The sequence below is a fragment of the Somniosus microcephalus genome, chromosome 8, assembly GCF_052327205.1.
Source record: "Somniosus microcephalus isolate GS21.2 chromosome 8, FLI_Smic_1.0, whole genome shotgun sequence".
Classification (NCBI taxonomy): domain Eukaryota; kingdom Metazoa; phylum Chordata; class Chondrichthyes; order Squaliformes; family Somniosidae; genus Somniosus; species Somniosus microcephalus.
Window position 1 is genome coordinate 23,478,962 of NC_140994.1, and position 15,444 is coordinate 23,494,405.

Sequence of the window (15,444 nt, forward strand, 5' to 3'; positions counted from 1 at the left end):
TATTTTATATCAGTCTTTACAGTAGAAGACACTAAGAATATCCCAACACTGGACAAACAGGGGGCTAAAGGGGGGGAGGAGCTAAACACGATCAAAATCACTAAGGAAGTGTTACTCGGTAAAATAATGGGACTCAAGGCGGATAAATCACCTGGACCTGATGACTTACATCCTAGGGTCTTGAGGGAAGTGGCGGTAGGGATTGTGGATGCATTGGTAATAATTTTCCAAAACTCCCTGGACTCGGCAAAGGTCCCGGCAGACTGGAAAACTGCTAATGTAACACCCTTATTTAAAAAGGGCAGTAGTCAGAAGGCTGGAAACTATAGACCGGTTAGCCTAACATCTGTGGTAGGTAAAATTTTGGAGTCCATTATTAAGGAGACAGTAACAGGACATTTGGATAATCATAATTTAATAGGACAAAGTCAGCATGGTTTTATGAAGGGGAAGTCATGTTTGACAAATTTGCTGGAGTTCTTTGAGGAAGTAACATATAGGGTGGATAAAGGGGAACCAGTGGACGTAGTGTATTTAGACTTCCAAAAGGCATTTGACAAGGTGCCACACAAAAGATTATTGCTTAAGATAAAAAATCACGGGATTGGGGGTAATATTCTGGCATGGATAGAGGATTGGCTATCTAACAGAAGGCAGAGAGTTGGGATAAATGGTTCATTCTCAGACTGGCAATCCGTAACTAGTGGTGTTCCGCAGGGGTCAGTGCTGGGTCCCCAACTCTTTACAATCTATATTAATGATTTGGAGGAGGGGACCGAGTGTAACATATCAAAGTTTGCAGATGATACTAAGATGGGAGGGAAAGTAGTGAGTGAGGAGGACATAAAAAACCTGCAAGGGGACATAAACAGGCTAAGTAAGTGGGCAGAGATTTGGCAGATGGAATACAATACTGGAAAGTGTGAGGTTATGCACTTTGGCAGGAAAAATCGTAGAGCAAGTTATTATCTTAATGGCAAGAAACTGGAAAGTACTGAAGTACAAAGGGATCTGGGGGTCCTGGTGCACGAAACTCAAAAGGTTAGTATGCAGGTGCAGCAAGTGATTAAGAAGGCCAATGGAATGTTGGCTTTCATTGCTAGGGGGATAGAATATAAAAATAGGGAGGTATTGCTTCAGTTGTACAAGGTATTGGTGAGACCGCACCTGGAATACTGCGTACAGTTTTGGTGTCCATACTTAAGAAAGGACATACTTGCTCTCGAGTCAGTACAAAGAAGGTTCACTCGGTTAATCCCGGGGATGAGGGGATGGACATATGAGGAGAGGTTGAGTAGATTGGGACTCTACTCATTGGAGTTCAGAAGAATGAGAGGCGATCTTATTGAAACATATAAGATTGTGAAGGGGTTGGATCGGGTGGATGCGGGGAGGATGTTCCCGATGATGGGTGAAACTAGAACTAGGGGGCATAGTCTTAGAATAAGGGGCTGCTCTTTCAAAACTGAGATGAGGAGGAACTACTTCACTCAGAGGGTGGTAGGTCCATGGAATATGCTGCCCCAAAAAGCTGTAGAAGCTACATCATTACATAAATTTAAAACAGAAATAGACAGTTTCCTAGAAGTAAAGGGAATTAAGGGTTACGGGGAGCGGGCAGGAATTTGGACATGAGTCTAGGTTCGGATTGTGTAGCCTGATCCTGCTCCTATTTCGTGTGTCTAATTCTGTTAGATTCAGGAGATGGTTCTGTGATAGTGGAATGGCGGTTAGGATCAGATCAGCCATGATCTTATTGAATGGCGGAGCAGGCTCGAGGGGCCGATTGGCCTACTCCTGCTCCTATTTCTTATGTTCTTATGTTCTTATGACACCAAGGTTGCGAACAGTGTGGTTCAGCCTCAGACAGATGTTAGTTGTTGTTGTTGAATAGGACGAAGGCAAGCAGGTAACGAGAGACAAAGCAGTCAGAATTCAGAGCAGCTATTTCTTTGAGGATTCTGCATTATCCAGCCGGGAGACTGGGTCCCGCTCCATTATGGCGGATCAGCAAGGGTGCAGTCGAATTGGTTTCACATTGCACTGTGGATGTGCATTTTTATGCATACATTTTTAAAAATATTACTCAGCACATCCACAGGTTGGAAATGAATTACATGCAAATCCATACTTTTTACCCTCAATAGAATCTGATTGTTCTTTGTCACCTCCAATTCATTTCATGTTAGTATCTGTCTTGTTTAATTAAAATTTTAAAATTTACCTGTCAAGGGTAAAAAAAACGAACATAAATAAGAATTGTATCACTATCCCATTTATATAAGCTTTTATTGTGCAGATTGTCAAATAACCTGTTGTGTATAGTTGTAGTTATATAAAGCAATTAATGTATCCTTTTATAACCCCATCATTTTTTATGACCTAGTCATAAACAACAATGAGAGAGGCAGATGCTATTTACAACCTGCCCATTTTATATGGATCGTGATCTCTTAGGTCCTACAATTAATATATGGTCAGTCGTAACTTATACGTACATGGTCCTTTGACATAGGGATAAGGATGAGCATTAAGATTTTTTAGTCCATATTTTTTGAGCCCTTAAACCTTAAAATTCAGGCATTTGCATAATTCTATTACTGCCGGTAGTCATTTATATTTGCTCAAATTAATGGTAAGATGGAGTAGCTACCAAGTCTGGGATTTTTCCCTCTCTCTAAGCACTGGAGACAGGGAGCTTCTACTGGGATCTCTGGAAGGGGTAAACTGATTCAAAGGGAACAGGTGGGTGGGTCAGTGGTATAATGCTCTGCTGGCTAAATTTCTTGGCATTCCATTGATAAGGGGAGCTGAGGATCATCGAGTTATTAATAGCATTGTTTGATCTTTTTTCTGGGGAAATAGGGAAAGAAGCTAAGTGATCCTTAAAGTCGGAGATCAACTTCTGGTGCGGAAGGGAAGGTCATGATAAGACAGACTCTATAAGAAAGACTTGCATTTATATAGCGCCTTTCACGACCACTGGACGTCTCAAAGCGCTTTACAGTCAATGAAGTACTTTTGAAGTGGAGTCACTGTTGTAACATAGGGAACGCGGCAGCCAATTTGTGCACAGCAAGCTCCCACAAACAGCAACGTGATAATGGCCAGATAATCTTTTTTAGTGATGTTCATTGAGGGATAAATATTGGCCAGGACACCGGGGATACCTGTTTTACTACATTAAAGGCGCGATATAAATACACCAGTTGTAAGATCCCATGTGCAATTTTCAGGTACAAATAGGCTAAGCATGCACCGCGTTTGCTCCGCCCATTTGTACTGAGTGGTGAGCAGCGCTTAAAGAGACTACTGGAGGCCATTCCACAAATGGCCTGGAACTTTTTTGGAGTCCCACAAAAATACTGCAGCCCACTGCCGGCTGCTGGGTGGAAACCTTGGTGCTCCACCCCAAACCTCTTTTACTACTGACATCCGGCTCAGTCACTACAACCACCCCTCCCACCCCCCAGTGTTGCGAGCTGGTCACGTGCTCACTGAGCACTCGGAAGCTAACCCGAATTATGCCGATGAGGCCCAAAGCTGAAGATGGTTTGGGCCATCCAATGCTGACTTTGGCCTCTCTACCAACTGCAGGCCCATTTTGGGCAGAAGGTAAATATCGCCTCGTCGAATCGCTGCTTCTCCACGAGACATTTGATCGATTGTTTACTTTTGTGTCATAGTTTTTCAGCAGTTGCTGGAGGAGGTGCTTCTATAATCCATTTTAAGTGATGTTTATCATCCAACTCTACTGGGCGAATGTCTTCCATATATAACATGACAAGTAACGCTTTCTGCCAATTGAGCCTTATAAGCCACATTTGACTGTGTGCTGTGCATATTTTGGCTAACTAACTATTTTCCATCTGCACGATTGTCCTACTGAATGGACTGCTATGAAGATTAAGGATGATAGAATTGATACCCGGCTCATTGATAGAGAGCACAAGGTGATGATAAATAGAAAAAGCTCCAGCTGGGAGCAGTGACTGATGGAGTTCTGCAAGGATCTGTTCCAAGTCCCCTGCTGTTCCTACTATTCATAAATCAAATGCATCTTGTAACATTAGAAAGTTTGCTGATGACCACAAGCTACATGATCAGTTAATGAGCATAAGACAGATTCATAGTATTCAAGGGCATCTGGACCACTTAACTTCCTAAGCTATGAAATTGTAGATGGAAAATAAGGGGAGGGTGAGAATTGTATGTATAGCAACAGCATAAGTATTTTTTTAATTCATTCACGGGATGTGGACGTCATGTAGGCGCTCCTATGATACCGTTAGTATTGCCGCAATGGAGCTCCTACGGTACAGTTAGTATTGCTGTAATGGAGCTCCTACAATACAGTTAGTATTGCCGTAATGGAGCTCCTACGATACAGTTAGTATTGCTGTAATGGAGCTCCTATAATACAGTTAGTATTGCCGTAATGGAGCTCCTACAATACAGTTAGTATTGCTGTAATGGAGCTCCTACAATACAGTTAGTATTGCCGCAATGGAGCTCCTACGGTACAGTTAGTATTGCTGTAATGGAGCTCCTACGATACAGTTAGTATTGCCGTAATGGAGCTCCTACGGTACAGTTAGTATTGCCGTAATGGAGCTCCTACGGTACAGTTAGTATTGCTGTAATGGAGCTCCTACGGTACAGTTAGTATTGCTGTAATGGAGCTCCTACGATACAGTTAGTATTGCCGTAATGGAGCTCCTACGGTACAGTTAGTATTGCCGTAATGGAGCTCCTACGGTACAGTTAGTATTGCTGTAATGGAGCTCCTACGATACAGTTAGTATTGCCGTAATGGAGCTCCTACGGTACAGTTAGTATTGCCGTAATGGAGCTCCTACAATACAGTTAGTATTGCCGTAATGGAGCTCCTACGATACAGTTAGTATTGCCGTAATGGAGCTCCTACGGTACAGTTAGTATTGCTGTAATGGAGCTCCTACGATACAGTTAGTATTGCCGTAATGGAGCTCCTACGGTACAGTTAGTATTGCTGTAATGGAGCTCCTACGATACAGTTAGTATTGCCGTAATGGAGCTCCTACGGTACAGTTAGTATTGCCGTAATGGAGCTCCTACAATACAGTTAGTATGTAATGGAGCTCCTATAATACAGTTAGTATTGCCGTAATGGAGCTCCTATAATACAGTTAGTATTGCCGTAATGGAGCTCCTATAATACAGTTAGTATTGCCGTAATGGAGCTCCTACGGTACAGTTAGTATTGCTGTAATGGAGCTCCTATAATACAGTTAGTATTGCCGTAATGGAGCTCCTACAATACAGTTAGTATTGCCGTAATGGAGCTCCTACGATACTGTCAGTATTGCCGTAATGGAGCTCCTACGGTACAGTTAGTATTGCTGTAATGGAGCTCCTACGATACAGTTAGTATTGCCGTAATGGAGCTCCTACGGTACAGTTAGTATTGCTGTAATGGAGCTCCTACGATACAGTTAGTATTGCCGTAATGGAGCTCCTACGGTACAGTTAGTATTGCCGTAATGGAGCTCCTACAATACAGTTAGTATGTAATGGAGCTCCTATAATACAGTTAGTATTGCCGTAATGGAGCTCCTATAATACAGTTAGTATTGCCGTAATGGAGCTCCTATAATACAGTTAGTATTGCCGTAATGGAGCTCCTACAATACAGTTAGTATTGCCGTAATGGAGCTCCTACGATACTGTCAGTATTGCCGTAATGGAGCTCCTACGGTACTGTCAGTATTGCCGTAATGGAGCTCCTATAATACAGTTAGTATTGCCGTAATGGAGCTCCTACGATACAGTTAGTATTGCCGTAATGGAGCTCCTATAATACAGTTAGTATTGCCGTAATGGAGCTCCTATAATACAGTTAGTATTGCTGTAATGGAGCTCCTACGATACTGTCAGTATTGCCGTAATGGAGCTCCTACGATACTGTCAGTATTGCCGTAATGGAGCTCCTATAATACAGTTAGTATTGCCGTAATGGAGCTCCTACGATACTGTCAGTATTGCCGTAATGGAGCTCCTATAATAGTTAGTATTGCCGTAATGGAGCTCCTGCCAAACAGATAACATTGCAGGAGCAAAGTTACTCCTGACACCTGAATACCATTATTACTGTCACGTTACTGATTGTTTCAGTCATGCTGATGAGCTGAAATCTCAATAAAAGACAGCCAACCTAGGGAGCTTGAGATTCCCTGGAGCTGCTGGCATTCTATGGGTTAAAATATTAATTTATCTGCATTATCAATACTTAGCACTGACAAATGAAACCTAAAATACAATGCTCAGATTCACATTTTGCATCTTCGTTAGCACTAACAGAACTGCCAAAACTTTAGCTCATTACCTCCTAAAGCTTTTTTTTTTCGCACCATGTCGTATTCTACAACTCTTGGCAGTCACTGATATTAAATCTCTTTTTCCAAATCCATAATGTCTGCCAGTGGATATAAGGCTGCATGAAGCTCCTATGTGTTCAGTGTGTGAACCTGCTGTGAAATCTTTTTAAATCTCAGAATATAAGACACCTCCGTTTTCCTCGGCTCACATACCTGTGATCCAGTGCTGCTTCCTATCAGTTTATATCATCTCTGTGATTGTACAGAGAGAAACACCAATGCTGGAGATCTGAGCTAAAACCAAATAAATACTGAAAAGGTAGAGCAGGTCAGCCAGTGTCTGGAAGAGAAAAAATTGGTTAATGTTTTAGGTGCGATCCTTCATCAGGATTCATCAGACTATTTGTGGCTATTTTCCCTTTCTACCCACTATGTTTGCTGCAACATTGAACCCTGCTGACGTGTTGCAACTAAGCAACTAGGTGTTGGAAAGATTTGCTTGATGGCAGACTAAATACTAGTCAGCAAAGAGCTCAAGTTTCTGTGAGAGAATCAGACAGCCTTACGTCTTGTTTCCAAAAAGATGATATATGCCCCCACTGGTCTCAGCGCCAGAAATAAACATGGGTCACAGCCTTATTCACATTACGTAAAGCTACTTATTCTTTCCTAGCACTTATTGGCTGGGAATTTGCAGTTGTAATGGCGGCAAAACTGTCAGCATTCGCCGTCATTACTCTGTGAAACTGACAGCAACTTCTGGCGCCCGCACATGCGCAGTCAATGTGGAAATCCGCAAGTTGCTGTCAGTGATACCCTGCTCCTTCACAGGGTGCGCAGTCGCAGTCGCAGTCCTTGCAGATGCAACCAACACAGAATCAGTGATTTGACGTGAACTTCAACTTTTTACGTACTATTCTTGCTGTAAAAAACATTAAAAAAGTTAAGCCTTATTCAATGAGGTGTAACTGAGTTCTTAATGGCATACTAAGTCATAATTACTGCTGAATAACCTTTCTCGCCCTGAAAAACAAATTTTATATTGTGGAGTGTCATTCCCTCCAATCCATGATAAAAACTCAATAGATTTTTAAAATAATAAAATTAATTTTTACTTTTTTTTAAAGTTTGTTTATGATATTTCAGCTTCTACCTTAATCCCATGTGTATGTTTCAGTCTTTATTTCACTTTCTGTAAAATGATTAAAAAGTGAATGATAAAACCTGCTTTTTACTTCCTGGTTTGCTGTCTGCAAAAATTCTTCAATGCGATTGGCTGCTCAGCCTGCTTGATGACATCACTGTTCCTGGACCCCACAGATCCCCTATAGATAGTGCCAGATTGAAACTGACGTTAGATTAGGGGAAATCAACGTCTGCTAAATCTTTGTGGGCAGCTTTCTTCAAGGTCAGCGGTGAGCGCCGTCACTTCGCCGCTGACCACAAAATCTGGGCCATTAATTTCCTCAGATTCTGAGGGGAACTGGGCAAGGATCATGTACCCATGATCCAAGAAAAAAATATTTGCTGGAAGGCCATTTATTATCCTATATACATGCCAGAAGATAGACTTTGGTAAACAATGATCTACAAGAAGAGATCCTTGCTGTTTATCAGCAATTACTTTTCGTGGTGACCAAAGAAGAGATCGAATCCACTGCGATTATACAAAAAGCTGGAAACTATTGCTGGAATCTTCATTAAATGTGATATAAAACGGTTTCATTAAAAACATCCAAAATTAAATCACAGTATCCAATGTTTTGGTGAAAATTTAAAAATAAACACCTCGGACACTCTTGTACTTCACAAATTGACCATGTTTAATGCCTCTGTTTTTATTTACACTCTGTATGTACAAGCTTTGCTCCTATCCTCTCACTTTTTGCTGCTCCCTTTGAACCTCACATTTATATATCTATATGATGATGGGTAGTATAGTGGTTATGGGACTAGATTGGCAACCCAGATGTCTCACCGTGGCAAGCTGTGATGTTGAATTCAAAATAAATCTGGTAATTTGTGGACTATCGCCAGGAAAACAAAATGATCATAAATGTTACTGGGCTCTTGCAAACCGCCTTGAGGGTCGGGAACCTGCCATCCCTACCCAGTCTCTTCCAGGTGTGGCTTTAGTCCGCACTATCTGGTTGACTTTTAATGCCCTATGAAGTGGCCTAGCAAATGCTATGAAGCACCATCTTCTCAGGGAAGTTAGGAATGGGCAATAAATATCAAAACAACAACTTGCATTTGTATAATGCCATTAATGTAGTAAAACATCCCAAGTTACTGGACACAGCTTTTCCAGCATCACTCTGATAACACATAAAAATTATATCATTTGTTGTCTGAGTACATAGGAACATAAGAATTAGGAACAGGAGTAGGCCATACGGCCCGTCGAGCCTGCTCCGCCATTCAATGAGATCATGGCTGATCGTCGACCTCAACTCCACTTTCCCGCCTGATCTCCATATCCCTTGATTCCCCTAGAGTCCAAAAATCTATCGATCTCAGCCTTGAATATACTCAAAGACTCAGCATCCACAGCCCTCTGGGGCAGAGAATTCCAAAGATTCACAACCCTCTGGGTGAAGAAATTCCTCCTCATCTCCGTCTTAAATGGCCGGCCCCTTATCCTGAGACTATGCCTGGTTTATTTTAATTTCCCTTTCCTCTCTTTTTATCTACACTGAGCTTCAAGTAATTCTCACAGTATTCACTATCCCCAGCGGAGATTCTTTAGTTTGGTCCCTCCCAAATTAGTTTCCAATTTAAAATAAAATTGTTCTCAGGATGTGGACAACGCGGGCAAGGCTGGCATTTATTGCCCATCCCGAGCTGCCCTGGAGAAGGTGGTGGCGAGCCTTCTTCCTGAACTGCTACAGTCCTCATGGTGATGGTGCTCCTGCAATTATGGACTCCATTGGCAGTGCAAATGTGAATCTAGCCCGACCTAAGGTTAGCAAAAAATGTAGATGAACTCCAAAAAGACAATGGTGAATAAACAGGTGTATAAATTCTGGTTGTGTATGACTATGGCCTTGCCCAGTGGAACAGTGAACACATTATGCTTGTTACAGATTGTGTGGGTTTTCCTACACAAAGGGCACTTCCCATTGCTTTGAAGCTAACATTCTTTGTTTCTAGCCGTTTCCACAGAGGAAGCCTGGACCCAGCCGAGTTGTTCACATCTGTAATCTTCCCGAAGGAAGCTGCACCGAGAGTGACGTCATTAATCTTGGACTTCCATTTGGGAAAGTCACCAACTACATTCTCATGAGAGCCACAAACCAGGTGTGAAAAATCATCATTTCTACTAGCTGTTAATTCCAAATGTATTGTTTTAAACTCTAATAACTTGGTGCTCTGTAAAAGAACCTACCATAGCCTTATCCTCAGGCACCCCTTTAAAACTAAACCCGGGTGTTCTTTTTAATAAAGCTTATTTCGAAATAAAGCAAAAAAGAATTACATAGAATTTACAGCACAGAAGCCGACGTTTATGCTCCACACAAACCTCCTCCCACCCTACTTTATCTAACCCTATCAGCAGATCCTTCTATATATCTTTTTAAATATATTTTTTATCCACACTTTTGGTTTATGCCTTTTCCTTTTTTTTTTCTCCCACATGGCAGCTGTCTCTCATTCTGCCAGTGCATGTCACACTTCATCTAGAGCCATCCTTTGTGTCTTTACCTGTCCTATTACCATCTCGTCTCGCCTTGTATATCTCTTAATGTCTCTTCACCCCCCACAGACCTTCCCTTTTGTTCTTTCATCCCCTCCCCCATTTCCCAGCCCACAAACTTGCTTTTTAATCTGTTTCATTCCCTGCTTTTTTCTCAGTTCTGACAAAGGGACTTCAACCTGAAACATTGACTCTGTTTCTCTCCACGCATGTTGCCTGGCCTGCTGAGTTTTTCCGGCGTTTTCTGTTGTTATTTCGGATTTCCAGCATCCGCAGTATTTTGCTATCCTTCTATTCCTTTCTCCCTCATGTACTTATCTAGCTTTCCCTTAAATGCATCTATGCTAATCGCCTCAACTACTCCATGTGGGTAGCGAGTTCCACATTATAACCACTCTCTGGGTAAAGAAGTTTCTCCTGAATTCCCTAGTGGATTTACTGGTGACTGTCTTATATTTATGGCCCCGAGTTCTGGTCTCCCCTGCAAGTGAAAACATCTTGGTGTTAGGGAAATTGACGGGATTGAAGGCCGATAAATCCCCAGGGCCTAATAATCTACATCCTAGGGTACTTAAGGAAGTGGCCCTAGAAATAGTACATGTATTGCTGATCATCTTCCAACATTCGATGGAATTTGGAACAGTACCCATGGATTGGAGGGTAACTAATGTTACCCCACTATTCAAAAAAGGTGGTAGAGAGAAAATGGGGAATTACAGACCGGTAAGCCTGACATCAGTAGTGGGGAAAATGCTAGAGTCCATTATAAAAGATGTAATAGCAGAGCACTTGGAAAACAGTGACAGGATTGGACAAAGTCAACATGGATTTACAAAAGGTAAATCGTGCTTGACTAATCTACTGGAATTTTTTGAGGATGTAACTGGCAAAATAGATAAGGGAGAACCAGTGGATGTGATGTATTTGGACTTTCAGAAGGCTTTTGATAAGGTCCCGCATAAGAGATTAGCGTGTAAAGTTAAGGCACATGGGATTGGGGGCAAGGTATTGAATTGGGTAGAGAACTGGTTGGCAGACAGAAAGCAAAGAGTTGGAATAAACGGGTCTTTTTCTGAGTGGCAGGCAGTGACTAGTGGGGTACCGCAGGGATCGGTCCTTGGACCCCAGCTAGTCACAATATATATTAATGATCTAGACAAGGGAACTAGATGTAATGGCCCAGAAATTGGTGTTGGGGGCTTCCCGCGGGTGCAAGCCCCCGACCTACACTTACATAGCGCGCCGACAGTTGAAGCCTGGCCCTGCGTGGATTTCCTGTCAGTGGCCCGGTTCAGCTCCCGGCGCGCTGTGCTTGCGTATTCCAGCGGCATAGTTAGTTCGATGAGCCGGCTGGGATCACGTGAGCACTGGGCAACCAATCGGAGGTTGCAAAAGTTAATTCATGAGTTTGATAGTAATAACTGTCAAACTCATGAAAACTCCGGGCACCCAAAACAGTACTTAAACTTCAAATAAAAGTTAAAAAAACATCCCACTAATTAAATGAACTATTAATAACTGTAAAAAACTAATTGAAACAATTATTCAAAATTTTGAAAAAAATCATTTTTTAACAAATCGGGTCTAAAAATATATTTACCTTACTGTAAAGTCTTTAAAAATAATAAACCTGTGGAAAAAAAATTCTAACTTTAATTAATAGACCACTTACCTTTTAAAACTAAGTACTTACGTCTGCTTTTTTCTCGTGTAAAAACTGAAGGCCTTATCGTGCGGGCAACCCTGTAAAAAAAAAGGAATTTCAGCGTGCACGCGCAGACTCCTGCGCGCCTGCGTTTGACCTCTGAACCCCTTGGTTCAGAGGAAAGGAAATGCCGGTTTTCCGCACGTGCGCTGTGCATGCTGAAAACCGGCAATTCCATCGGGCCCACGCATGAGTACACGGTGCTTACTCACGCGTTGGGACCCGAATTACTGGGCCAATATCTCCAAGTTTGCAGACGACACAAAGCTGGGTGGGCATGTGTGCTGTGAGGAGGAGGCCGAGAAACTCCAGGATGATTTGGACAGGTTAGGTGATTGGGCATGGCAGATGCAATATAACGTGGATAAATGCAAGGTTATCCACTTTGGTGTCAAAAACAGGAAGGCAGATTATTATCTGAATGGCAATAGATTGGGAGAAGGGGAAGTGCAACGAGACCTGGGTGTCCTTGTGCACCAGTCGCTGAAGATAAGCATGTAGGTGCAGCAGGCGGTTAAGAAGGCAAATGGTATGTTGGCCTTCGTAGCGAGAGGGTTTGAGTACAGGAACAAGGATGTCTTGCTGTAGTTGTACAGGGCCTTGGTGAGACCACATCTTGAGTATTGTGTGCAGTTTTGGTCACCTTATCTGAGGAAGGATGTTCTTGCCATGGAAGGAGTTCAGCGAAGATTCACCAGACTGATACCTGGGATGGCAGGAATGACGTATGAGGAGAGATTGAGTCGATTGGGCTTATACTCGCTGGAGTTTAGAAGAGTGAGAGGGGATCTCATTGAAGCTTATAAAATTCTGACAGGACTGGACAGACTAGATGCAGGAAGGATGTTCCCGATGGTCGGGAAGTCCAGAACCAGGGATCACAGTCTAAGGATAAGGGGTAAGCCATTTAAGACAGAAATGAGGAGGAATTTCTTCACCCAGAGAGTGGTGAACCTGTGGAATTCTCTACCACAGAAGACAGTAGAGGCCAATTCATTAAATATATACAAGAAGAAGTTGGATATATTTCTTAAGGCTAAAGGGATCAAGGGATATGGGGAGAAAGCAGGTACAGGGTACTGAATTTGGATGATCAACCATGATTGCATTGAATGGCGGAGCAGGCTCGAGGGGCCAAATGGCCTACTCCTGCTCCTATCTTCTATGTTTTTCTACGTCTACCCCATCGAACCCCTTTCATAATCTTAAAGACCTCGATCAGGTCACCCCTCCGCCTTCTCTTTTCTAGAGAAAAGAGCCCCAGCCTGCTCAGTCAAATATGTTGAAGTGTTTGTAAGCATATAAAGCAGCTGTAAAGCCCCCACTTCCCATGAGCATTGCTTCAGAACACTCATTTTGCCTGTTGTGGATCAAAGAGGAGTGCTGGTACGTCAAACCAGAGAGCTGAGGTGTCAGGCCGCGGTTCGCAGCCTGAGACACAGCACAAGAATGGTGGCTCTGATTGGGGGCCAAGTAATCAGAGTGAAATATTTCCAATTTTCTTACATCTTTAAGTGATACGTTTCTTTTTAAACCTGGGTGAGTCCCAATCGAGAAACACTCCCGGATAAAACCACTCTACATCCTTTTCCTGGAATATTTCTTGAATTTTTTTTTTAAGTATTGTTTTTTTTTTAAAAAACAGAATTTTCGAACATATTCAATGTTGTTTTAATCACTAAGCTTCTCACAGCGTGTCCTGTTGCGCAGGGATGTGTGAAGTGATCTGGTCCGGTTTAACTTCTGTCCCTGAGCTCCATACTGGCAGTTCTCCGCGGTAGCCTGGTTGAATTCACCATGTAGGAATTTACAGGCATCAGTCTGTGTTGTACCCCTCCAGGGCATAGCGCATCAGCACGCCAAAGCGCAGCATACTAATTCACAGCACCACCTTCACCTTCAGCATAGACTGATTATCTTTCATTTTTTTGCAGGCCTTTTTGGAGATGGCATATCCCGAGGCTGCACAGGCCATGGTGCAATTCTATCAGCAGCAACCTCCTGCCATTAATGAGCAACAGCTACTCGTCCGCATGTCCAAACAATACAAGGAACTCAAGTTGAAGGCAAGGTTATATCGAAATGTATAAAAGTACTTGTACTCAGGTACCAAGACAATCCAAGCTCAACCTGATCAACCTTTTTTTAAAATTCATTGATGGGATGTGGGCGTCGCTGGCTAGGCCTGCATTTAGTGCCCATCCCTAATTGCCCTTGAGAAGATGGTGGTGAGCCGCCTTCTTGAACCGCTGCAGTCCATATGGTGTAGGTACACCCACAATGCTGTTAGGAAGGGAGTTCTAGGATTTTGGCCCAGCGACAGTGAAGGAACAGTGATACAGGTCCAAGTCAGGATGGTGTGTGGCTTGGAGGGGAACTTGGAGGTGGTGATGTTCCCATGCATCTGCTGCCCTTGTCCTTCTAAGTGGTAGAGGTCGCGGGTTTGGAAGGTGCAGTTGAAGGAGTTTTGGCGAGTTGCTGCAGTGCATCTTGTAGATGGTACACACTGCAGCCACAGTGCACCGGTGGTGGAGGGAGTGAATGTTGAAGGTGGTGGATGGGGTGCCAATCAAGCGGGCTGCTTTATCCTGAATGGTGTCGAGCTTCTTGAGTGTTGTTGGAGCTGCACTCATCCAGGCAAGTGGAGAGTATTCCATCACACTCCTGACTTTTGTCTTGTAGATGGTGGAAAGGCTTTGGGGAGTCAGGAGGTGAGACACTCGCCGCAGAATTCCCAGCCTCTGGCCTGCTCTTGTAGCCACAGTATTTATATGGCAGGTCCAGTTCAGTTTCTGATCAATGGTAACCCCCAGGACATTGATAGTGGGGGATTCAGCGATGGTAATGCCATTGAATGTCAAGGGGAGATGGTTAGAGTCTCGCTTGTTGGAGATGGTCATTGCCTGGCACTTGTGTGGTGCGAATGTTACTTGCCACTTGTCAGCCCAAGTCTGAATGTTGTCCAGGTCTTGCTGCATATAGACACACTAAAGGCCATTACAAGGGAAATAAAAAGTAACACTTCACAGGTTATAGGAGTGAAGCAATTTCTTCTTTTTTGATCCTTTGGTTGGGAGCGCTGAGGTTACAGATTGCTCTGTGACTGTTCTTTCTTGAGAAACTTAAGTAAAGGGTCAAGGCCCATATCGAAGGAAACCACCAAGCTTGGAAAGAGTAGTAGAGAAGATGAGATCGATCAAGGAGTAGTGGGTAGGTGAAGCTAAGCATGGGTTTTTAATGGATTGTAGAAAGAAGAGAAGACTGAGGGATGGCAGGAATTCCACAGTTCTGAGGTCCTAGCAAAGAATGAATTAGAGTAGGAAATGGTACAGCAGCTGAAACCTCCTGCCTACCTTTGCTGGATTTTTTTTTGTTGGTGAAACTGGGGAGGGCCAAGGCAGAAAATTGCTCGGAAACATGCTCGGAAACCTTGTTGTGAGGCCCGTTCCCGCACCCTCCCCATCCCTCCCACATTCCTTGCTCGCAAGGACTGGCAGTGAACAATACGCCTGCTGTATGGAAACTAGATGCAAAGCAAGGAAATGCATCCGCCAACATATTTCACATGACTTGCATCTTCAGACGCTGGAGGCAAGTGATGCCTGTTAGTGCCAGGCATCCAGGGAGGGAGTCCCGACAACGTTTCTGGATGCTGGGGCTTGTACAATCGCTCTTCAAGTGATGGA

At 43.2% G+C, this 15,444-nt stretch overlaps 1 protein-coding gene across 3 annotated transcripts in view; it reads left to right on the forward strand.

The window, feature by feature from the left end:
• rbm20 (RNA binding motif protein 20) overlaps positions 1–15,444 on the forward strand; it is a 288,851-nt gene that overhangs the window by 241,982 nt on the left and 31,425 nt on the right. For all 3 annotated transcript variants that reach the window (XM_085994352.1, XM_085994351.1, XM_085994353.1), the window contains exons 6-7: positions 9,510–9,656; positions 13,693–13,824. In XM_085994352.1, coding sequence (XP_085850478.1) covers positions 9,510–9,656; positions 13,693–13,824 — 279 coding nt within the window. The remainder of the gene's footprint in view (positions 1–9,509; positions 9,657–13,692; positions 13,825–15,444) is intronic.